Source organism: Hylobates moloch, unplaced genomic scaffold (genome assembly GCF_009828535.3).
Source record: "Hylobates moloch isolate HMO894 unplaced genomic scaffold, HMol_V3 SCAFFOLD_8, whole genome shotgun sequence".
NCBI classification, from domain to species: domain Eukaryota; kingdom Metazoa; phylum Chordata; class Mammalia; order Primates; family Hylobatidae; genus Hylobates; species Hylobates moloch.
Genome location: NW_026652283.1, coordinates 79,774,766 through 79,799,517, shown reverse-complemented (window position 1 = coordinate 79,799,517; position 24,752 = coordinate 79,774,766). Strand labels below are relative to the sequence as shown.

General features: G+C 49.2%; 1 protein-coding gene across 2 annotated transcripts in view; it reads left to right on the top strand.

Annotated features, from left to right (window-relative positions):
* Positions 1-24,752, top strand: part of BSN (bassoon presynaptic cytomatrix protein) — a 114,702-nt gene that overhangs the window by 58,478 nt on the left and 31,472 nt on the right. For both annotated transcript variants that reach the window (XM_032161481.2, XM_058442227.1), the window contains exon 2: positions 11,304-11,712. In XM_032161481.2, the coding sequence (XP_032017372.1) occupies positions 11,304-11,712 (409 nt within the window). The remainder of the gene's footprint in view (positions 1-11,303; positions 11,713-24,752) is intronic.

The following is a 24,752-nucleotide window of genomic DNA, read 5'->3' as shown; positions in this document are numbered from 1 at the left end:
TTTTTGAGACAGAGTTTTTGCTCTGTTGCCCAGGCAGGAGTGGAGTGGTGCAATCTCGGCTCACTGCAACCTCTGCCTCCTGGGTTCAAGTGATTCTCCTGCCTCAACCTCCCGAGTAGCTGGGACTACAGGTGTGTGCCACTAGGCCTGGCTAATTTTTTTTTTTTTTTTTGTATTTTTAGTAGAGACAGGGTTTCCGCATATTGGCCAGGCTGGTCTCAAACTCCTGACCTCAAGTGATCCACCTGCCTTGGCCTCCCGAAGTGCTGGGATTACAGGCATGAGCCCCCATGCCCAGCTGTAGTTCAAGTGTAAAGGTCATGAAGATGTGTTCAGACATTCAAGAATTCAGGAAACATGGTTTCTGTGAATTATTTTTAAATGAATGAATGAATAAAAACTTCTAGAGATAAATTCCCTAAGACACACATGGAGATGCAGTGATTAAAGGAGTAGTAACCTCACCACTACTTACTTGCTCTCAGATGATCAGATGAGCCATCATTCACACAATGCTTGTCACCAGCACCATGGTGCAAGAGACATTCAGTCTTTTTTAGCAATGGGGTACAGTGCCCACCACCACAGTCACTAATTTTGTTTTTTATAGAGACGGGGTTTCACCGTTACCAGGATGGTTTGATCGCCTTGGCCTCCCAAAGTGCTGGGATTACAGGTGTGAGCCACCACGCCCGGCCGACATTCAGTCTTTAAAGTTATACTGAGTTCATGGCATTTGACACGTCAGCTGACTGGTGGCCACATACAGCTCTTGCTATTCTGGAAAAGCCATGGGATAGAGATAAAAATGGGACTGAGGGGAAGATCAAAGGTAAACGCTACATGAACCACTACTGTATACCCACTGGTCTCTTTCTAGAATTTGGCCTGAGGTGGGCCTGGTGCAATTCTTAGTGAGACACTACAAGAATATGGATGTCACTTGAGGCAGGTCTAAGGGTTTGGTTTTGTTCTACATCATGGATGACAAGCCCATGGCCTTTGTGCTTAATTGATGGTAACAATCTTTCCCATGAATCCTTCCCAAATCCACCTCCCAGGCAGTCACTACCAATTTATTGGGGTTAAAGGAAAGTTACCCTTATTTCCCATCCTTGCTCTGGATTCTGGAGACTAGCTGGTCCCAGAGGAAACCAAAAGCAAATCAATTTGCCCTGAAAGATGTTCTCAATCTAGTAGACCCACTCAGGCCCCAGGGCTGGGGAATGAGGTCCCCAAGGTTTACTCTTATGGTATTTGTCGCTTGGCTTCCCCTTGCTCTCAGACTCCTGGTGGTCTCCCCGTCTGATGCTGGCAACTTCTTCTAGCCTATGTTTAATGGCAGCAAGTCTTGTTCCTACCAGTCCGTCTTGTCACATTCTCCCCTTGCTGACCCACCTGCAGTCTCATGCCAGACTCTTTCTCTCAGCAACATCACAGCAGTCAGAGCTCACTGCCTTAAACATGTTCTCTTCTGGCCCAAACAGGCTGGCCTGGAACAAATTGAGCCTTGTTATTTGGCCACAGGAAGAGTTCCACCTGCCAGACATTTCTGAGTGGAAAGGATGAGTGGAGGTGGCAGGTACCTGGTAACACTGATGGTTCCTTCATGTGGGTTTGTCTGCTCAGGGATGTTGAGTGCATGTCTGCCCAAGTGCATCAGTATACACCTGGCGTCACCAGGCCGCCATGGTGCTTTGTCCCCAGCTCTACCAAGGACCTAGCTCTCTGGGTTACTCTGGGGTCTTTTGGGTCTTGGAAACTTACCATCAGAGTGGGACTACAACTTAAAGGGGCTGGGAAGTTAGGAAGAGAAGATGTCAGCCTCAAGGGAGCTCTGCCTATGGCATGACCTCTCACCCTGCCCAGGAACCCTGGGTGTGGTACCTTCCCTCTCCAGCCAGCAGACAGCACCTTAGAGGCTTTGAGCCCATGATGCCATCTTCTTGGGCAATCACACGCTCTTTCTGTGGCTGTGGCTGTGTGTTACGGAGATCCTTACCCTTGTGCTATTGCCGTCAGCACTGCAAATTCTTTTTGGCCCCTAGGACAATCAGGAAGCTGATGAGGCCAGCCCTTGATGGCTGGGGGCATCCCTGTCACGGACCTAAGTACACTTTCCGTGGAGCCTGGTGGAGGGTAGGACTGAATCTGGTCTGGGAAACCAACAGAGACTATTTTAAGGACTGGAGATTGAGAGTTTAAGAATTTTCTTAGCAGTGGCTTCAACTAGGACACATACGCCAAGGGGTTGAGGGATACGGGAGGGACAAGGCAGAACATATGGAAATTTCTGTTTACATTTATTGTCTGTATCATCTTTTAAAACTTTTCCATTTGGGGAGGTGGGTTTTATAAAAAATAGGCATTTATATAATTGGTAGATGAATATTCATATGTTGGAGATGCTGAAACATGTTTTATTGACAGAGGCACATGATTAAAAAGGCAGGAGGCCACTGGCTTGAAGGCTGGGCAGGCCAGGATATGTTTTCTTGTGCAAAAACTGGAATCTTTTTCTAAGCCTAAACTTTCTAGATTCTCATATCCATTCCTGAGAGAGAAGCTCTAGGACACTGGACCTGGCCCCAGCACCCACTGCTCTACAGCCTCTGCTTTGCTGCCTGGGTGCACAGGAACCACTGCGGTGGCCCAGTAGTTCTTTCTGCCCTGGGCCTCAAAGGAGAGGGTCCTCCCACAGCGTCTGCCCATCTCTGATTGCCCATTACAGAAAGGTCAGCCGTGAATTTATCAAAACCTCTTTTGAAGCTGTGGGGCTCTTCTGGCCGCTCTGACTTAGAGAAACAGTTTCTTTAAGTTCACTCCCCTCCTGGTGAACAAAGACAGCCATTTATTAATGGGAAACATTTCTTTCAAATCCTCAACTGAAGGCGGTGGGGGTCATGCTCTGGAATGCTGCCTTGTGGGGCCCAGCTTGGTTTTCCCTCTGGTGTCTGCACTGACTCCATGCCTGGCTGCTTTTCCATCTGGTCTGAATCAGCCTGGTCAGGCCCTCCTTCCCACTGTGCACCAGGGCAGCCACATCTCTCCTGGTGGTTCTGCCATTATGGACGTCACTGGTGTCTGAAGCATTTTTTAGTCACTGATGCTTGCTGGCCTTGTGCCTTTCTGGTGGCTTCTGACAGAGGGGAGCCCAGCCTCTCACCAGTGCAGTCGGGATTATGTCTCCCAGTAGTGGTCATGGGATGGGACAGGAGGCCACAGGGTACTAAGGATTGGTGGGGGAGAGGCTAACTGAATTTGCTCTGTTCCCCTTCCCAGCAGCCCTTCTGTGGCCAGGGGGCTCCTTCCTGCCTTGGCAAACAGCCCTGAGTTAAGATTGTTTCTGATCAGCTAATAGCCTTAAATGCTGAAAGGAAGAAAAGCTGATAGAAATCTGGCTGTTTCTACATTGTTTACCTTTCTTGGCCATCTTAAAAATATATTTGTCCCAATACCTAATGCATGTGGGGCTTAAAACCTAGATGACGGGTTGATAGGTGTAGCAAACCACCATGGCACATGTATACCTATGTACCAAACCTGCACGTTCTGCACATGTGTCCCAGAACTTAAAGTAAAATAAAAAATAAAATACATACATATATATATATATATATATATATGTATTTGTCTCTAGGTAAGGCATTTCTAGTCTTCCCTGTTTGGCTTCTAGCCACTCCTTCATCTCTCTGCCCTTCCTGTCCCCTGTGTCTCCTTTATGGCAGCACCCCTCTCCCCTCCTTGCTTACACACCCTTACCCTGGCCCTCCCCAGCAACAGGACTCCCATGGCTGCTGGGAGGAGCACTGGCCTCAAGGGGCCTCTCTGCTGATGAGGCCACATCCACGAGACCAAGTCTTCCTTGGGGTGGGCTGGGTCCTGCCTGTGGATACCTCCCTCTCTTTTTCCTCATTCCCTTCTTTCTCCTGCCCAGCAGCCGTATTTTGGTGGAGACCTTTGTGTCTCTTAAGAAGAGCCTCCTGGAGGGCTTACCTCTTCCCTCCTGAGGAGGCCTTGGATGGGTGCAGTCACTGTGGCTCTCATGGAACGTGTGTTCAGGTGTGTGGCACAGACAGTTATGACCCCTGGAGCTCCTGCCACGGTGGGCCCTTGTGTTCAGCTGGAGAAGGAACTGGCCCCTCCCAAGCTGGACTGGTTTGGGACAGGGCTTGGGCATTTATGGTGTGTGGCACTCATGGGTGTAGCCTTTCTTCCTGTGACTTCTCGGCTTTCATATATGTAGACTCATCATGGCATGGGGCATTGTTGAGTGCTCCTCCTCATGGGAACTTCTATAACCCTGTGGGGTCATTCTCTTTTTTCTCCTTTCTCTGACTTCTCTGGTTCTGACATCTCCTCTACTCCTATGAACTTTGGTCCTCCCCACAAAGCTTTCTTGGACCACTGCTCTCTGGGTGATTTCTAGCCTGAGAATTGTCTGTGAACAAGACCTGTAACTCTCCCAGATAAAAATATCTACACTTAACCTGAATTGAACTGAAGCTGTGACCCATCTCTTAATGTCTCTTACCCCCTATCCCCACCTCAACACAACCAAACCAAACCCAAACTTGTGATTTTGTGATTTCACTTCCCATTTCTCACCCACTAATTGACTTCTCTCCCTGGATTCCCCATCTCAATTAAAAGGAACACTCCTCCCCGGACCCAAAGCCAGAATACCTGCTGCTGTACCTTCCCTTCCTCTTGCCACACAGACTATCTCCTGGGCCAGTGCCTTATTCTCACTGGTTTCCTTACCTCATCATCTTCTCCTTGAAGAGACCCTAAACATTCCCCTATGTGAAAACCTTACAGACTCTGCTCATTTTAGCTTTTAGCTTCCCAATTAGCTCAGGTAGTTCAACACACACTCACACGATTGCTGGGAGCTGTTCTAGGTGCTGGGAGCAGAAATGACTTAGGCCTTCCAAGCTTACCCTGCATAGCTACTCAGACTGAGCATGCTCTGCTGTGCCTCTGGGTCTTCGTGCATGCTGCTGCCTCTGCCTAGCATGCCCTGTCATCTTGGCATGAACAGCCCATCTTTTAAGACCCAGTTTAAATGTCTTCTCATCCTCAAAGACTTCTGCTTCTGTCCATCGCTGGACCATGCAGCAGTGTGTCTTGCAGGGATTTGTTTGCACATCTGTCTCTACTGTAGACCAGAGGCTCTTGGAGGACTGGACTCCTATATGAATCATTAAAAAAATTTTTAATTAAATATTAAATGACTGTTTATAAAGAATATAAGAATACCTATACAACATGTATAAGATGTGAAGAATAACAATATGAACACCTGTGGACCCACCTTCCATTGAAGAGATATCATTCCTTTATACCATCAATACCTATTATAGGGCCTGGAACTAATCCAGGGGTCAGTAAATGTGAATGCCTGAATGAATGAATGAATATCTATTGTTGGAGTCATTTTCTTTCTGAGTCTCTCAGTGTTGCTAGTTAAGTCCCAGGTGAATGGTGTCATGGTCCTAGCCCAGCCCCACTCTGTGAGCTCATTCTACTGTTCACACATTGTTCTGGTCATTGTGCATATGCTTATTCAGTGTCCATTCAATGCCAAACGTGGCGCTGGGCCCTAAGGATATAGTGGGGAGCAAAATGGTGAAACCTCTTCCCAGGGAGCTTCCACGTAAGCAGCTCTTCAGAAAAAATAATCCAAAGAACCCAAACTGCAATGCTTTCTACCCCCTCTACAGCTACCCTAGAAAGGCAATGTGGGATGTGGTTAAGGACATGGACTGGTGTGGGATGTAGTTAAGGACATGGACTGGTGGCCTAGATATTGGAATCCCAGCTCCACCATTTGCAAGTCATGATGGCTTTGTATGTTACTTAAGTTTTATGTGTGGCAGTTTTCTCATCTGTAAAATGGGCCAAATAGATCCTATCCAGTGAATTTGCTGTGAGGCTTAAAGCAGTTACTATGTGACAGGTGGCTCATGGTGAGGGCTCGGTCAGCATTACCACAATTATTGTCAGCAGAGCCTTCTATGGTACAGCTAGGGGTGTAGCCAGCTGCTATAGGGAGGAACTTTAGGTATTGTTCCTGAAGTTCTCTCCTGCATGAAGTCAGACCCAGAGAAGGGCCGAGTGTCATGCCAGGCACTTGCCGTGTTTCCTCAGCTTTAAAACTTTGGGGCCACTTTTTACTGCTCTGAGTCATTTAGTGGTTACAGTCAACCCATTCAGGAAATAAATATTGAGCATCCAGTTTGTGCCAGGCACTGTGGTAGGCCCTGGGACACAGCTGTGAGGAAAGCACACAGAGACCGTGCCCACACAGAACTGGCAGTTTAATGCAGGGATCCCAGAGGATATATAAAAGCAATAAATTTGTTATATGATGGGTCAGAAGGTGCTCAGTGCCACAGAGAACAAAGAGGCAGGGGAGACAAGTGCAGTTTTGAATAGAGTCAGGGTAAGTGTCCCTGAAAGGATGCCACCAGAGCAAAGACTTGAGAGGGAGCAAGTGTCTGCAGAAAGAACAGCAAATCCGAGACGGGCGGATCACAAGGTCAGGAGTTCAAGACCAACCTGGCCAATGTGGTGAAACCTCGTGTCTACTAAAAATACAAAAATTAGCCGGGCATGGTGGCGCATGCCTGTAGTCCCAGCTACTTGGGAGGCTGAGACAGAAGAATTGCTTGAACCCGGGAGGCGGAGGTTGCCGTGAGCTGAGATCGCAGCACTGCACTCCAGCCTGGGCAACAGAGTGAGACTCCATCTCAAAAACAAAACAAAACAAAAGAAAAAAAAAGAAAAAAAAGAACAGCAAATCCAATGGCCAAATGCACATGTCAGGAGTGGGCCTGGCATAAGGGAAGTGGAATTAGGGAGAGGGCAATCAGAGATGAGGCCAGAGGGAAAGGGGCAAAATCTCATGGGGCCTTATGGGCCATTGTAAGACTTTTGGCTTTTCCTTTGGGAGGGAAAGGAAGCCAGTGCAGGGCTTACGCAAAGCAGAGAAGTGGCCTGACTTGTGTATTTAAAGCCTTATCCTGGGGCTGGGCTTGGTGGCTCATGCCTGTAATCCCAGCACTTTAGGAGGCTGAGGTGGGCGGATGGCTTGAGGTCAGAAGTTCGAGAACAGCCTGGCCAACATGGCGAAACTCTGACTCTACTAAAAATACAAAAAATTAGCCAGGCGTGCTGGTGTGCGCCTGTAGTCCCAGCTACATTGCAGTGAGCTGAGATTGCACCACTGTGCTCCAGCCTGGGCAACAGAAGGAGACTCTCACAGAAAAAAAAAAAAAAAAAAAAGCCTTATCCTGGCAACTGAGAATGGCTCAAACCAGGTGGGGTGAGGAGGAGGGAGTAGGTAGTAGTGGCCAGCTTCAGAAACCAACAAGATATACTGCTGGATTGACTTAGGATGAGACAGGAAGGGAGGCAGAGATGGCACCAAGGGGGAGACTAGGAGGCCCAAATTTAGGGGGAAGATCAGGGGCTCAGCTTGGGTGTGTCAAGGTGCAGATGCCTACAGGGTACCTCTGTGAAGATGTGGAGTTGGCAGTTAGATAGGTGAAGAGTTCAGAGCAGAGTTCTGGGCCAGAGATAGACATTTGGTGCGTATCAGTGGAAAGTGGATTTAAAGCCCTGAGACTGGGTAAGTCTTGAGACTTAGGGATTGCGAGTACTCACAGAAGCACATTTGTGTAAAGACTGAGCCCTGAGTCTCTCCAGTGTAAGGAGTGGGGTTCTGGGGTTGGCAGATGAGGAAGAACCTGCAGAAGAGATTAGAAAGGTGTGGCCAGGCAGAAGGAGGAAATTCAGGAGAAGGTGGTATTCCCGAAGGCAAATAGAGAACTTATTTCAGGAAGAAGGGAGCGATCTCTTCCTCCCTTCTTGCTGATGGTCAAATGAGATGAGGAACTGAGATGTGACTGTCGGATTTGATGATGTGGAGGTCCCTACTGACTGTGACCTGAGGAATGTCTGTGGAGTGATGGGCAAAAGCCAGGTTGGAGGGGTAGATTGAGAGGGAGAGAGGAGAGGAGTGGGAGATAGTGAGTGGAGGCAGTTCTTTTATTATTTATTTTAGAGACAGAGTCTTGCTCTGTCACTCAGGCTGGAGCACAGTAGCGTTGTCCTAGCTCGCTGTAACCTTGATCTCCTGGGCTCAAGAGATCCTCCTGCCTCAGTCTCCCAAGTTGGGATTACAGGTGCAAGTCACCTTGCCAGGCAAGTGGAGATAATTATTTTAAGGAGTTTTGCTGTAAAGAGGAGGAGAGAAATGGGGCAGTAGCTGAAGGAGTAGTGGAGCAAAGTACTGTTGCTTCTACTTTTTTGTTGTTTAGGGTGGGAGAAGCTTGTTTGTATGATAATTGAAATGATCCAACAGAGAGGGGGAAATGGATGATGAAGGAGAGGGGAGAATCTGTGAAGGTGAGAAGTGGGCCTTGGGATCAGGAGGCAGGTGAACACTGGGGGACAGGAGTAGGGAGGCTGAGGTTGTGCAGGTTTCTTCTGGTGGGTCCCACTTTTTTTGTGAGATGGTCAGCAGGTCATCAGTGGCAGTTAAGAGACAAAAGGAGGTGTTTGGAAGCTTGAAGATCAAGGAGAGGATATAAGGAAGCATCTAGGAAGATGGGAGAATACAAAGACCGTGGACATGTATTGCGATCTCCAGGTGTCATGATGGCTACCATGAGGTGTGTGGATGCACATCAATGCCAGGAACACTGCCTTTGCATGCAGACTTTGCTGGGTGCAGAAGACATTGCTTGTTTATTCACTGTCACCACAGCTGAGTTTAGAACCTAAATGTCTCCAGAAAGACTACATTGTGATACAACATTGATTTAAAAAGTCACTGTATATGTAGATTGCCTGCTACTTATTGGTCAACACAAATACAATAGAAATGGCTACATTTCTCAGAAGTCTTGCACAGCCTGGAGAGGGGGCCACAGCCCATTCACATGTTGTAAAAGGCTCTCAATAGCTTCCTATTTGCTTTCAAGGGCTGCCTTTAAACTCCAGTCCCAAATAATTTATGTAAAAAATGAAACTATTAATTTGGACAAGTGGGAAATATTTCTTTAGGATACCTAGAAATTAGTATACTGAAAGGGCCCAGAGAAGCCCAGGTTCCACAGATGCTGTGGCCACCACCATGCTAGGCTTCACAGCTGGTGGCAAAGATGGCCCTGAGGGGTTGGACTCAAACTCTGGTTGTCTTGCTGAAGAAGAAATTGGTGGATCTGTGACTGGATGGTTAGGTCTATGCCACTGATGGTTGATGACAGGAAATTAAGCACTATTTAATAGTGTTTCTTTTTTTTCGGAGAGTCTTTATTAGACCAAGGATATGTTTCTCTACCCACCAGTTCCTCAGAAGGGAGGAAGGATTGCAGAGTATCTTGGAGTGGGTGTCCCCAGGCGGGCTCCTCATCTTCCTCCCGAAATGGCTTGTCCTATGATGCCCTACCAGTTGGCTCTTAAATCTTTTTGGCAAGCAGATGGCTTTCAGATGGGGGCAGCAAACTTAGAATCTTCTCCTGTCAGTCAGACCGTGGGGCACTGAGGCAGCAGCTACCAGGGCAGTCTCCTGCACAGGCTGGGCCTCCACACTGCTCTCAGCAAGTCAGCCCTGTTTCCTGAGTGCCAGCATTCACCCCAGTGAGTACAGACTAAAGCAAGGAGAGAATTTCAGGGAAGCAGTATAAAGCATTGCCTTTGGCTTTTTGTGCTCATCCTCTTTCAAACTGGAAAAGAGGAAAATTGCAGAGATGAACTTAAGTTGGGTCAAAGGAGAAGGAATATATGATTGACATTTAGCCTGACAGTTTGCTTTCTACTTCATGGAATTACCCAACACTGTTGGCTCCTCTGCAGCCAGATTGTGATGGAGGTGAAGGTTAGATGCATTGGACCTCACTCAGTGGTTCCTCAAGGCTGGATCCTGGAACTGCAACCCCACCCAGCTTCACACTAGTGGAAAAGTAACACTTTATCCCATCTTGGTAGATTTGGTCTGGCATCAGGCTTGCCAGAGGGCTACCAGAAGGAAGGCTCCTTTGTGTAGAGGCAGGCCCCTGGTACAGGAGATGGCATTAACTAGGCATTGCAGTATCCCCCATCCCCAGTGATCTAGGGTCAGCCTCTGAAGGGGTTCAAGGCAGGATATAACAGATTGGCCAGTATAGTATCTCAGTATAGTAACTTGGGCTCATGTTGGAATCACCTAGGGAGGAAAAAATACTAATGCCAGGGTCCTGCCTCCACAGATTTTTATGTAATTCGACTGGGGTGCAGTCTGGGAGTCGGAATTTTAAAAATCACCCTAGGTATTTCTTTCTTTTCTTTTTTTTTGAAATGGAGTCTCGCTCTGTTGCCCAGGCTGGAGTGCAGTGGCACGATCTTGGCTCACTGCAAGCTCCACCTCCCGGGTTCATGCCATTCTTCTGCCTCAGCCTCCCAAGTAGCTGGGCCTACAGGCGCCCACCACCACACCCAGCTAATTTTTTGTATTTTTAGTAGAGACAGGGTTTCACTATGTTAGCCAGGATGGTTTCGATCTCCTGACCTCTTGATGTGCACACCTTGGCCTCCCAAAGTGTGGGGATTCCAGGCGTGAGCCACCGCACCCAGCCCTTTTTTTTTTTTTTTTTTTTAAGACAGGGTCTCACTCTGTTGCCCAGGCTGGAGTGCAGTGGCACGATCTCTGCTCACTGCAACCTCTGCCTCCTGGGTTCAAGTGATTCTCCTGCCTCAGCCTCCCATGTAGCTGGGATTACAGGTGTGTGCCACCAAGCTTGGCTAATTTTTGTATTTTTAGGAGAGATGGGATTTCACAATGTTGTGCAAGCTGGTCTTGAACTTCTGACCTCAAGTGATCTGCCTGCCTTGGCCTCCCAAAGTGCTGGGATTACAGGCTTGAGCCACCACACCTGGCCCATCCCAGGTATTTCTAACGTGTAGGTTTAGAATCTTGGTACTCAAAGCATGGGCCTCAGACCAGAGTATTGGCATCACCTTAGAGCTTCTTACAATGCAGGCCCTACTCAGATCTACTGAATCAGAGTCTGTACTTTATCAGAATGTGAGAGGACATGTTCTGATCCTGCCTCATGCCCTCGTGCGAAGGGTTCAAGTTGGAGATGCTTGTCAAGGCTCAGCACAGGACACAGCAAATGAGGCCCATGATGATTCTTCTGGGCAGGAGGAAGAGGGTGGTGATGGGTCTTGGCAGGGTCACTTAACTTGGTAGAGACCTCCGCAAGCTGCTTTTCTAAGCTGTATCTCTAACAGTCATTTTCATATCATTTCAGCACTTCCCGGAGACTGGACCCCAAGGAACCCCTGGGTAGCCAGAGAGCAGCTTCCCCAACTCCGAAGCAGGCTTCTGCTACCACTCCTGGCCATGAGAGCTCCCGGGAGACAAGAGCACAGGGACCAGCAGGCCAGGAGGCTGATGGTCCCCGCAGGACGCTGCAGGTAGACAGCAGGACACAGAGATCAGGGCGGTCCCCCTCAGTGTCACCGGACAGAGGCAGCACCCCCACATCACCCTACTCCGTCCCTCAGATCGCCCCCCTTCCCAGCAGCACGCTGTGTCCCATATGCAAGACTTCGGACCTCACGTCGACCCCCAGCCAGCCAAACTTCAACACCTGCACCCAGTGTCACAACAAGGTCTGCAACCAGTGTGGGTTCAACCCCAACCCTCATCTCACCCAGGTAACCACCTCTGCGCTGGCTCCCCACTCATCTGCCACCTCATTACCATGCCTCCCCTGGTTCCCTTCCCCTCTTTCGCCAACTCTCTTTTCCTGGTCATTTCCCTTGACCACCAGCATCTGTGTCCTCCTGCAGGGATGTGTCCTGGTTCCAAGATGTGGCAGCAAAGAACAGGGCCTGGCCCCAGATCTCCCAAGGGATTTCTGCGTCCCCTGAAAGCTTGGGTAGAGTCTGAGAGTAGAATATACTTTCTAACCTGGTCCAAGTTTGGTCTGGAAAAATGGCCTTCGAGAGGACCAAAGACAATCTTACGAACAATTTTTCCCAGTGGAACTCATTTGTAGTGGGCCATGAGCAGCTATAGGACACAGAGAGACGCAAAATTTCCCTGACCTAGGCCAGGAGGCCTCTCTCTTTGACAGCAGGCCCTAGATGGGGATGCTGGTGAGGGGAGAAAGGTTTCAGGGGAGGCAGGAAACTGCCTTCCAGCTGGGCTCTGGGAAGCACCTCTTCTTGGCTTTAGTTCCAGTCAGCTGGGGACCTGAGGTGATGGGGCAGCTACCCTATCCCTAAAGAAATGACCTTGGGGTAAAGAACCAGGCTGGGAACCAAGCATTCACCAAGGATGACAGTATCCTACACTCACCAAGAGGCCACTGCAGGACCATTTCTGTGAGTTTGGCTTCTTTTTTGCCCAAGAGGGCAAGAGGACTCTGGGTCCACAGCCCCAGCCTGGCTTTGTTCAGGATGCCTTGAATGACTGTGGGATGTCTCACCAAGTGAGTCAGGGCCATCGCTTTAAAATGAACAGAGTAGGTCTGCTGATTTCCTCCTACTCCTCTGGGAGTAAAAGCCTCTGTTTCTCCCCACAAGAATCTGTCTTTGGATAGGATGGAGAGAGGCTGGCTGCAGGTACGGGCATGGCTGCCTCTGGGATTAACAGCAGCTGGAGCCGTTTGGACCATGTGGGAGGGGGCTGAGTGAGAATAATTGTTCACAGGTCAGGGTCTATATATGCCATGAGGTGCTGTGGGTGTGGGACGTGTGGTTTGTGAGAGGTAAGTGTGAGATTCTGAGGAAGGAGCTGTCGGTGTGGGGAGATGACTCAGTGCCTTTGGAGTCGCTCCTGGAGTGTGGGGGCTTCCTGAGGAGGCATGCACGCTCGTGATTATTGCATCTGTGATTAGAAACAGGCCATCCTGCACTGTTCAGTTAGGTAAGCGCTTGCTGTTCAGAAATTGGAACAATACGATTAAGGCCAGGGAAGCTCACCTGTGTGTTTCTGCCAGTGAGAAGCCAGAAGCCCCTCACAGGAATAGGGAGGCTTGGCAGGTGGACTGTACCGCTATGGGACATCCCCTCCTCATGCTGGCCTTGCCCCTCTGGGTTCCAGCTCCCTTGAGATGCAGCACAGCACCTGGACGACTCTGGGTGAGGTGGGTGGGGATAAGGAAGAGCCACACATGGTGGCCCCAGGCTCCTGGTGGGCATCCTATTCCTCACCAAACCATGGCCCCTGCCTATAGGCTCTCCAAGCCCAGGACCTTCAATGAGGTGGGAAGGGAGCCAGCCTTTGGCTGTGCCTGGAAAAACAGCAGAATAGGAAGACCTTGGAGACACTCAGTCCATCTGCCTCATTGTGCTGGGAGGCAGCTGAGGCTCAGGGCCAGGAGAAGATGGGACCTCACACTTACTTCAGATCCATAGTGTTTGGTGAAGAGTGGGTCTCAGCCAAATACTTCAAACAAATGCTGGGCCAGACAAATGAAATGTTTCTTTGCTGTGAGGTTCCTCAGGACTTTCAGTGTCCTGAGGGCATCACAGAGTTCTAGGACAGGGCTATGGTTGGCAGCCTTTCCCAGACTTGCTTTCACAGAACATCTTAGGAGCTGCTGTTCCATGGCACCCAGTTTGGGAATTGCTGAACTGGTCCCTTCTCCAAGTTTACACATGGTGAATACCCTTTTCTGGTGGGGTTTTCAGGTAGAACCTTCGCTTCTCCAGAGTTGGCTTTCAGTGGTGTTCTTGTCAAGGAAAAATAATCCTTGGCACATCTTCCTGAGGGGTGGCAAAGCATAATTCTTGAACCAGTGCAGTTGCTCTTTGTCACTTTGCTAAGAGCAGGTTCACCTTCCTGGTCATGCTTCCATGTGATGAGAAAACAGGTTTGCAGGCTTTGCTCACACACCTGCTGTTAGATCTGTCCTAGTCAGACTACATCTGTCCTGGCCACTTCTAACTTGATGTTATGTTAGCCAAGAAGGCTGGGATTGCCCTGGTGTCTCTGGGCTGAACTGCCTGGCCTGAGATTCTGGGCATGTGTAAGGGGCTGGTTCTGAAGTTAGGTGTCTGGGTGAGGGGGTCAGAGAGAGTGACCTTTTCCAGGAAACTCAGCTACAGTACTCACTTTCTTTTTCAGTTCCTCACTTCCCAGGAGTGGCCCAATCAGAGTAGAAAAAGGTAGAGGTACTGCCAGTCCCAGCACAGATGCATTGCAGACACTGGCCACTGGAGAGTGTCCTGGGGACCCTGTGTGGGCTGGGGAGTATGCCTAGAGCTGCTAGTGTAGTCACGCTGAGCCTGGTTGAGGAGGTCTGGCAGCCTGGGTGCTGTGTCCAGGGCGTGCCAGCAGGATACATTGTTCCTCTGCTTCCCAGTGGACAGAGGGATATAGCAGTCTCAGAGAAGGACGTGGGCCACACAAGTGACATGGAGGCTTTCAGGGCGTCTCCAAGACCACTAGTGAAACTGTGCTTGGAACTTTGAAATGTGACCACAGAAAATGGAACTTTGTTCATATGTGTCACTAATAGAGACCCACTGGCTGGTTTGGAACTCAAGCTGCTGCGTGGATCTGGAGTGTGATTGAACAGTTGTGCCGAATGGCTGCATGAGGACAAATGCACAGAAAGGAGGGAAAGAACTTGGCCCCACTGGGCAGTCGTCACCAGGACTTGGTGTTTTTGTTTTTGTGTGTGATGGCATCAGTCAGAGTTATTACTTTAGCTGAGTGCTGCAGAAACAGCAGACGAGGTCTGGAGATGGGAATCACACACAGTCAGCTCCATTTGGCTAGAAGCAGTGTCTGAGATCTGGAATCACTGTTTTTCTGGCCAGCGGACCCAAGTTTCCTCTATCAGCCCTAGGCTGCTGGAGGGCTACTACACTCACACAGACAGACATGGTACTCACCATTCTGCCCATCCAGCAGAGAGCAGGAGGCCTGCCCATGTAGTTTGCTGAGTTTCTGAGTGCCTAGAGCATGTTGAGACTGCATGGAAATTGGGGAAGGAGCTCGGAGCACAGTCCCTGTTTACAGATGAGGACACTGAGTCGTAGGAAGTCTTGGCTTATTCTGGGTTATTCTGGAGCAAAAGAACTGCGGACCTAGACCAGTGGCTTGGTCTCCAGCTTTCCCCCAGGGATTTGCAGCCTCATTTTCCCCATCCATAGTCCATTTTGCTAAGGCTGAAGCTGGTTCAGAACAAATAGGGCAGTCCCAGATACTCTTCTTGGTGGAGGCCATCTCTGTCCGGATTTCCCCAGTCGTGGTAGCTCAGGGCAGGCGAGTAATTTAACCTGTCTGAAACCACAGAGAAAGACTGGATGTTTCTGTTTGAGGCCTGAACATTTCTCACCACCCACAAAGACCCTCCCTCTGACAATGCACTGATGCCAGGGGGCCAGAGGTGTTAGCATTCAGTCCTCGCTGATAAGGAGAAGGCAGGAAGACCATTCTCCTTTTCTCTCTGTAGATGTGGGGTTTTGGACAAATACTTGAATTTCCTGAATGTCAGATTTCTCTGAAGGAAAAGCAGGAGTCCAGGGATTGGCATCAGTGGCTTTGCTAATGCCCATGCCTGCTCAGGCCTGCGAGTCCACCTCTCCATTCTTCAGTGACTTACATGTGGGCCCGCCACCCGTTTCTGCACCAGAAGGGCGGCCCATGTTGCCCTTGTTAGGCTTCTATTCTGACAGTTGGGGGTGGGAAACAAGGCATGGGCCTGAGCCTGCTAAGTAGAAGATGGGAAGGTGCAGTTGGGTTGGGCAGTGGGGATGGGAGTGAGTTGCTGGGGAATATGAACTGTGGCCTGGGGCAGGCATAGCCTGCTTCTGTAGGCCTCTCAGGGACTTCCATGCCCCACTCAGGGCAGCCCCAGAAGCACATCCTAGCCTGGAGCTCCTCCAGATGCCAGTCTATCCTCATCCTCAGAGCAGCATCCCAGGAGTGACTGCGGTGCAGAGGCAGGGTTGCCTGCATGCCGGAGCCTCCAGTCTTTTCAGCTGAATCCTCCCAGAGCACCATCTAGAGTGAAGGGGCCCACCCTCTGCCCCTGTGGGGAGCAGCAGGGCTGCCACCCCATCCCCAGCCTTCCAGGCCAACGTGGTCCATCTGCCTCCCACCACCCTTGCTCTAGTCAGAATTACTTATTATTATTATTATTTTTTTGAGATGGAGTCTTGCTCTGTCGCCCAGGCTGGAGTGCAGTGGCGCAATCTCGGCTCACTGCAAGCTCCGCCTCCCGGGTTCATGCCATTCTCCTGCCTCAGCCTCTCCGAGTAGCTGGGACTACAGGCGCCCACCACCATGCCCGGCTAATTTTTTTTTTTTTTGTATTTTTTTTTCAGTAGAGACGGGGTTTCACCGTGGTCTCGATCTCCTGACCTTGTGATCCGCCCGCCTCGGCCTCCCAAAGTGCTGGCATTACAAGCGTGAGCTACCGCGCCCGGCCAGTCAGAATTATTTATAAGCCTCTCTAGGAAAACTACAGAGGAGTAAGCATGGTCTTCCCTCACCCATTCCAAGGTCTGGACTTTGCTGAGGCCAAGCCAAGGATGTTTAACCCATACCATCTCCAACTCCTACCCAATGGCAAGCCATGAGCCTACACAGTTTCCCAGGGTGGGTGGCGTGGAGAAGGGAGGGAGACAATGCAGTGGCTCCGAGCCTCTCTCTCCCCTGCCTGCATCCCACTGCCTTCCGGCAAGGGCCAGAGCTCCAGATGGCTCGGGGGTGGTGCTGTGAGTTCAGCACAGATCCCTTTGCTGCAGCCAGCAGCCTTGTCTCATTCCCTCTGCTCCCTCCTGGCCTCACTGCCGCCTGGGCCAGAGAGGAATGAGGAGCAGGTTTCAGGACATGGGACCAGCAGTGTACTGAGGGGAGGTAAAGGTGTCTTCCTCTTCCCTGGGCCCAGGAGGGTGTCTGCCCAGCCTTCCAACGCTCACCTCCAAACAAAATGGAAGTGGATCTCCAGGTGGCAGGCCCTCCAGGAGGCCTTTCTCCCACCGCATAGCTAGTCCTTGGGCAGTTTGCTTTAGAGTAGGCACTTTGACCTAAACAGTCTCCAAGTCAATAGAGAAATGCTCTCCAAACTTCAGTCACTCTGGAGCAGCCAGCCCTGTTGCTTAGTACATGCCCTGAAGTGGTCCATGTTCCCAGAAGACAGGATCTTCGGCCTACTTACTTGCTTGGACCACTGCAGGGTGGAGGCCACAGCCACTGGGGCCATGAGGAGACAACAGGCATGGAATTCTACCTTTTAGTTATGGAAGAGGGCCATAAGTTAAGCTAAGAATGAATGTAAAATTAATTCAGATCTGAAAATAAGAAATTTTACTCCTAAAACACTTGTTTTCATATCTAAGGGCAAAGGAAACAGAATAAAAAGAAAATGCAGTAAAAATGGTAGAGAAAAAGAGAAATCCATAAATAAAGTAGGAGTGGGAAGAAGTGGAAGAAGGCACAAGAAGGGGAGGCAGGAAAGGGAGGTGATGGAAAGAGAGCCAGAGGCAGGAAGAGGCAGGGACCAGGAAATCTTGGTAAAGTTCCCAGTTGCTGGCTGGTAACCTGTTGGTTTTGCTGCTTCTACTCTTAATTTTGCTCAGCCTTTGGCCTAGACAGGCATGTTTAACTTACTGAGTCAGAGGGCAGCCCTCTCCCTTCTTCCTGTCCTTGCTTCCCTGCACAGTGCTTTTCAGTCCTATTGATAGCCAAGAACTGTCCCAGACACTGGAGAAACAGGTAGAAATGAAGCAGATGTGCTGTTCAGCTCTGTGAAGGCTTCAGGCCAGTGCAGGAGGCATCACTGCCACCAAGAACCACACAAGCAAACACACAATCACATCTGGGGTCAAGGAGGGGAGGGCTATTGGGGGTGCTGTTGGTACAATGCTGAGACAAGATTCCTGGGGGTAGCTGGGCATGGTGGCTCACACCTGTAATCCCAACACTTTGAGCAGCCGAGGTGGGCAGATCACTTGAGCCCAGGAGTTCAAGACTAGTCTAGGCAACATGGCAAAACCCCATCTCTACAAAAAAAATACATGGTGCAAAGATACATGGTGGTGCATACCTGTAGTCCCAAGTATTTGGGAGGCTGAGATGAGAAGATCACTTGAGCCTGGGAAGATCTAGGCTGCATGAGCCATGATCATGCCACTGCCCTCCAGCCAGGGTGACAGAGTAAGACCTTGTCTCAAAAAAAAAAAAATTATTGGGGGCTTCTCCAGACAGAGAGCATTAGGCTGTAGAATGTTAGAACTGCTGGATGGGAGGCAGTTGGAAAAAGAGAAGGCCTGAGGGGATGTGCTTGGTCCATGTGAGGGTTCAGGAGCAAAGGTCCAGGACAGCTGTACCACAGGACAGGACCAGAAGCTCCTGCTGGGCTTGCTGGGGTCTCCTGATGCACTCCCAAGGTTTGGGAAGGTGGCAGTAGGAAGGTCAGATATGCATTTAAAACACCCTTCTGATGCAATCTCAAGGGCCCTCCAAATAGCCAAAATAATTGTGAAAAAGAAGAACAAAGCTGAAGAACTCACACTTCCTGATTTCAAAACTTACTACAAAGTTACAGTAATCAAAACAGTATGGTACTGGCATAAAGAGAGACATATAGACCAATAGAGTAGAATACATAGCCCAGAAATAAACCCTCACATATATGGTCAGATGATTTTTGATAAGAGTGCCAAGACCATTCAGTAGGGAAAGAACAATCTTTTCAACAAATGGTGTTGGGAAAACTGGATATCTACATGCAAAAAAATGAAGTTGGACCTTTTCCTTACATCATATACAAAAATTAACTTAAAATAGATCAAATACCTAAACAGAAGAGCTAAAACTATAAAACTCTTAGAAGACAACATAGGGGATAAGCTTCACAACATTGGATTTGGCAGTGGTTTCTTGGATATGACACCAACAGCACAGGCAACAAAAGAAAAAATAGACAAAATAGACTTCATGAAAATTTAAAAATTTTTTACATCTAAAGGCACTATTAACAGAGTAAAAAGGCAACCCACAGAATGGGAGAAAATACTTTCTAATTATATATTTGATAAGGGATTGATACCCAGAATATACAGAGAAGTCTTACAACTTGACAACAAAATTAAACAAACAAAAACCTAATTAAAAATGGGCAAAGAAGCCAGGCGCAGTGGCTCACGCCTGTAATCCCAGGACTTTGGGAGGCTGACGCAGGTGGATCGCCTGAGCTCAGGAGTTTGAGACCAGCTTGGGCAACATGGTGAAGCCCCATCTCTACTAAAAATAAAAAAATTAGCCGGGCATGGTGGTGGGCACCTGTGGTCCCAGCTGCTCGGGTGGCTGAGGCAGGAGAATCGCTTGAGCCCAGGAGGCAGAGATTGCAGTGAATCAAGATCACACTACTGGGTGACAGAGCCAGACTGTTTCTAAAAAAAAAAAGTGGGGGGGAGCAAAGAGGAGTCAAGTGTGGTGACAAACACCTGTCTTCCCAGCTACTTGAGAGGCTAAGGTGGGAGGATATCTTGAGCCTAGGAGTTTGAGACCAGCCTAGGCAAATAGCTAGAACCTGTCTCTGAAAAACAAAATGGGCAAAGGACTTGAAGAAACATTTCTCCAAGGAATATACACAAATGGCCAATAGCTCCCCAAAAGATACTCAACATAGGTCTGCTGTGGTGGCTCACACCTGTAATCCCAGCACTTTGGGAGGCTGAGGCGGGTGGATCACCTGAGGTCAAGAGTTCGAGACTGGCCAACATGGAGAAATTCTGTCTCTACTGAAAATACAAAAGTTAGCTGGGTGTGGTGGTGGGCACCTGTAACCCTAGCTGCTCAGGAGGCTGAGGCAGGAGAATTGCTTGAACCTGGGAGGCGGAGGTTGCAGTGAGCCAAGATCATGCCACTGCACTCCAGCCTGGGCAACTGAGTGAGACTCTGTCTCAAAAAAAAAAAAAAGAAAAGATACTCAACATGACTAATCATTAGAGAAATTCAGATTGAAACTACAATGAGATACCATCTCATTTGCGTTAAAGATGGCTGCTATAAAAATAAATAAATAAATAAATGTTGGCAAGAATATGGAGAAATTGGAACCCTTGTGCACTGTTTTTAGGAATGTAAAGTGGTACAGCCACTCTGGAAAACAGTATGGCATTTCCTCAAAAAATTATAAATAGAATTACCATATGATCCAACAATTCCACTTCTGGGTATACACTCAAAGGAATTGAAAGGAGGGTCTTGAAGAGATATTTGTACACCCATGTTCATAGCAGCATTTTTCACAATAGCTAAAATATGAAAACAACCAACAGCCCATTGACAAATGAACAAATAAGCAAAATATATGTATATACATACATACACACAACGGAATATCATTCAGCCTTAAAGAGGAAGGACAATCTGACACATGATACAACATGGGCAAACCTTAAGGACATTATGCTAAGTGAAATAAGCCAGTCACAAAACGACAAATATGAGGTGGTCAGAGTAGTCAAAGTCACAGAGACAGAAAGTAGAATGGTAGTTGTCAAGAGCTGGAGGAAGGGGGGAGCCGGGTGCAGTGGCTCATGCCTGTAATCCCAGCACTTTGGGAGGCCGAGGCGGGCGGATCACAAGGTCAGGAGATCGAGACCATCTCGGCCAGCATGGTGAAACCCCGTCTCTACTAAAATACAAAAAAAAATTAGCCGGGTGTGTTGGCCCATGCCTGTAGTCCCAGCTACTTGGGAGGCTGAGGCAGGGGAACTGCTTGAACCCAGGAGGCGGAGGTTGCAGTGAGCTGAGATAGTGCCACTGCACTCCAGCCTGATGACAGAGCAAGACTCTGCCTTAAAAAAAAAAAAAAGCTGGAGGAAGGGGGAATGGAGAGTTTCATGGGTACAGTTTCAGATTTGCAAGATGGAAAGAATTACAAAGATGAAAGGTGGTGATGGTTGCACAGCATTATGAATATAATACCACTGACCTGTACACTTAAAAATGGTTAAGGTAGTAAATTTATGTATATTTTACCACAATAAAAACAATGCAAAATTTTTTTTTATTTGTTTGTTTGAGACGGAGTCTCGCTTTGTCACCCAGGCTCAAGTGCAGTGACGCCATCTTGGCTCACGGCAACCTCCACCTCCAGCCTCCCAAGTAGCTGGGATTACAGGCATGTGCCAACACACCCGGCTAAGTTTGGTATTTTTAGTAGAGATGGGGTTTCACCGCATTGGCCAGGCTGGTCTCGAAATCCTGACCTCAAGTGATCCACACGCCTCACCCTCCCAAAGTGCTGGGATTACAGGCGTGAGCCGCAGTGTCTGGCCAAAAATAATGCAAATTTTAAAAACCCTCTGGAAATAGAGGTGATGGTTACACATTATGAATTATTAATGTCACTGAATTGTATACTTTAAGATGGTTAAAATGGCAATTTTATATTTATTTTAACACACACTATATATGTGTGTGCATATATATACATATACACTAAAACAACACATACGCATACACACACATATATATACACACCCCTCCCCCCCCAGCTGCTATGTGAAGAACAGCCTGTAGGGGTAGCGGGTGGGTGCTGGGAGCCAGAGGGGCAGAGGGGGCTGAGGCTGAGGCTGGGGTAGTGGTGATGATGACTGCGAAGAGCCATGATAGATTCCTGGTGTGTTTGGATGGCTAAACAGACAGAATTGGATTGGATGTGGAGGGTAGGAGATGGAGATAGGGAATTTTTCTGTTTGGGCCATTGCCAAGTTGAAGGTGCCTGACAAATCTAAGACCCTGGCACGAAGCAGGCAGGTTGGGATGGAGACTTTTGTTTCATATTCACAAGCATATAGTGACATTTAAAGTGCCATAGAAGAGATGTGGACAGAGAGAAGAGGTGCCAGGATCTGGGCTCCCCAGCACTGAGAAGAACCCAGCAAAGGTGGCTGGCAAGGATAAGCAAAGAAGAGTAGAAAGGCCAGCAAGTGGAGGGCCAAGGGATCCAGGAGGGGAGAATATCTGGGCAGTAGTGGGGAGTCAACCGCCAAGAGCCCACCACAGGAGCTCTTGATGCCTTGCTGGGTGGAGCAAAACAGAACAACCAGGTCGACAAGTCATTTTTACCCCCAACATCATGTTATGAATATTTTAAAGCCTACAAAATGGTTGAAAGAATTGTACAAGGAATACCCACAAAGCCACTATCTGGATTTATAATGAACCCCTCCTCTCCTGGTTTTATCACGTATCCATTCTACCGTCTATTTGTTCTTCTGTCTATCCATCTATCCATCCATCTTTTTGTTGAATGTCAAAGTACATTGCAGTGGGCCAGGCATGGTGGCTCACGCCTGTAATACCAGCACTTTGAGAGGCGAAGGTGGGAGGATTGCTTGAACCCAGGGATTCAAGAGCAGCCTGAGTAACATGGCGAAACCCTGTCTCTACCAAAAAAATACAAAAATTAGCTGGGTGTGGTGGCACCATGCTTGTAGTCCCAGCTACTCAGGAGGCTGAGGTGGGAGGATCACCTGAGTCTGGGAGGTGGAGGTTGCAGTGAGCCATGATCATGGTGCTGCACTTCAGAACCAGACCCTGTCTCAAAAAAAAAAAAAAAAAAAAGTACATCGCTGATATCAGTATACTTCCCACAAAGCACTTCAAGTGTATCATTAACTAGAGTTCAGTATTTATTTAAGGTTTCTTTTTTTTAGCTAAAATTTACATATAATGCAATATACAGCAATTAATTATTCCAGTCGGTGAGCTTTGAGAAGCGGTCTGCAGCTCAGCCCAATGTGAGTTGCAGGTCATCTGGAGTGACCGTGGAAGTCATTTAGTGGGAGTTTAAGAGGCAAGGGCCAAGGACTTGCAGGCCAGGATAAAGGGGCTTGGAGGGAGGGCAGCAGAAGCCAGGAGGGGAAGCCGGGCATGAACCAAAGTGTCCTGGGGATTTTAAGGAGAAGTTGAGGCTAGTCCAAGGGTCTAGCCTCTCCTGGAGAGGGTTACTGGTGAGTAAGAGGAGTGTGTATGGGGAGGGTGCAGGGGAGTTGGCTGGTCATGGATGGGGTGTGTTACAGGGTACACCGGATCATCCTGGGTTGGGAGGGGAGGCTGTCCAGAGCAGTGTGGGAGGAGTTAAGAGATATTGAGGGCAGAGAGACAGATGTGTCCAGGGATCAGCAAGGAGATGGATCCTCTCCCTTTTGTGGAGATCCAAGCCAGTGAGGTCTTCTAGCCCCAGGTGCGATTAGGTTCAGCCTCCACTCCCCAGATCCTGACCTTAGATGCTGGGCAGGTTCCCAAGACCTTCCTCAGGGCTCTGATAGATTGGCACAGGCCTCCCCTGGCTGGTCCAGCTCTGGATCAGTGTGACCCTGCCCACTGGGACCCTGTGGTACCTGCTTCCTAAGCCTGAGGTCAGCTAGCTGACAGTAAGGTGCTAGATGGGGCAGGCGACATGTCTATTGCTGTACCAGTGTGAGTATCCAGGCTAGGCCTGACTCCCTCCCTCTCAGCTGCCACCTTAGCTGCCCTTCTGCACATTGGCCTGTCCTTGTTGTCCAGGGGGCATGGGAAGGTATGTTCCTCCTGCTGAGACCTGGCCAGTGACTCATAGCCCAGAAAGGCATATAGTCACACTGGCCAGTGGGGCCCTCCCAGGAACCCCTAGATTTGGCACCTGCAGGGAGGGCTCCTTTATGAGCTGTTTCTGTGATGTTTCAACTTGTACCAAAATGGAAAGCATAAATGCAGCATCAGGCGTGATGTCAGTGCTGAGTGATCTGAAACACTGAATGCCTGCTCTCCCTGGTAGGGCTGGGGCTCTCCACAGGAAGAAGGCTGAGTGACGTCTGCAACCCTCCTTTTCCTTGCTGCTGGGGGGTGAGAGGAGGGGAGTGGGAAGAGAACATGTGACTTCAGGGGGCTTTCAGAGCTTCCTGACAGCCATGGAGGTGACCATGAGGTAGACTCCATCCTGTGAGCATCCTTTGGGGCCAGATACGGCAAGCAAGGCTGAGTCCCACTCTTGAGGGCTGAGACACACTGTGCAGCCAGTGTTCCTGCAGGGAAGATGTAGAAGCTCTTCCCAGAACTGCCCTCCTTGCTCCAGAGCCCAGTAGAGGAATTAGCAGGGAGTGACCATTGCAGACAGATCACAGCTGCTCATTCAACTTAAGAGTTCATACAGTCTCCAGCTTGGGCCCCAAGTCTCTGGATCCTTGGCCAGTGCCACCTTAGCTGCCCTTCTACACACTGAATAGTTTGAGTAAGGAAGCAGCTAAGAAAGTCTCTTCTCGGGGAGAAAGTCCTCTCAGAGCTACAGAGCCCACAGGGTCCTACGTTTCCAGGTCCCTAGCAGACTCATGGCAGAGCAGGTGGCAGTGGCTCCCTGCAAAGCCTGTAGGAAGGCTTCCTGTAGCTTCTGCTTCCCCCACCTCTTAAACCACCTCTTGACCTTGTACTGCACTGAGCCTTCCCATCCTTACTGCCACCTAGGTCCCCACTGGGCTGGGGTGCACGGGCTTCCGTGGAGGTCCCTACCAGTCTTTGGAGATGGCAAGATGGGCTTCCTTGCTAGCAAGGAGAGTCAGCTCATTCAAAGCTAATGTCTGGCAGAGCTGTCCACCTTGGGTAGCCCCAGGAAGGCTCCTGAGACATGAGGCTCATGGCTGGTAGCCTGCACATCTCCTGCCCATGTGCCAGATCAGGATCTTGGAGGTATTAGACAGCAGAACCCTAGCTGAGGCTTCTTGTCACACTGGTAAAAGGA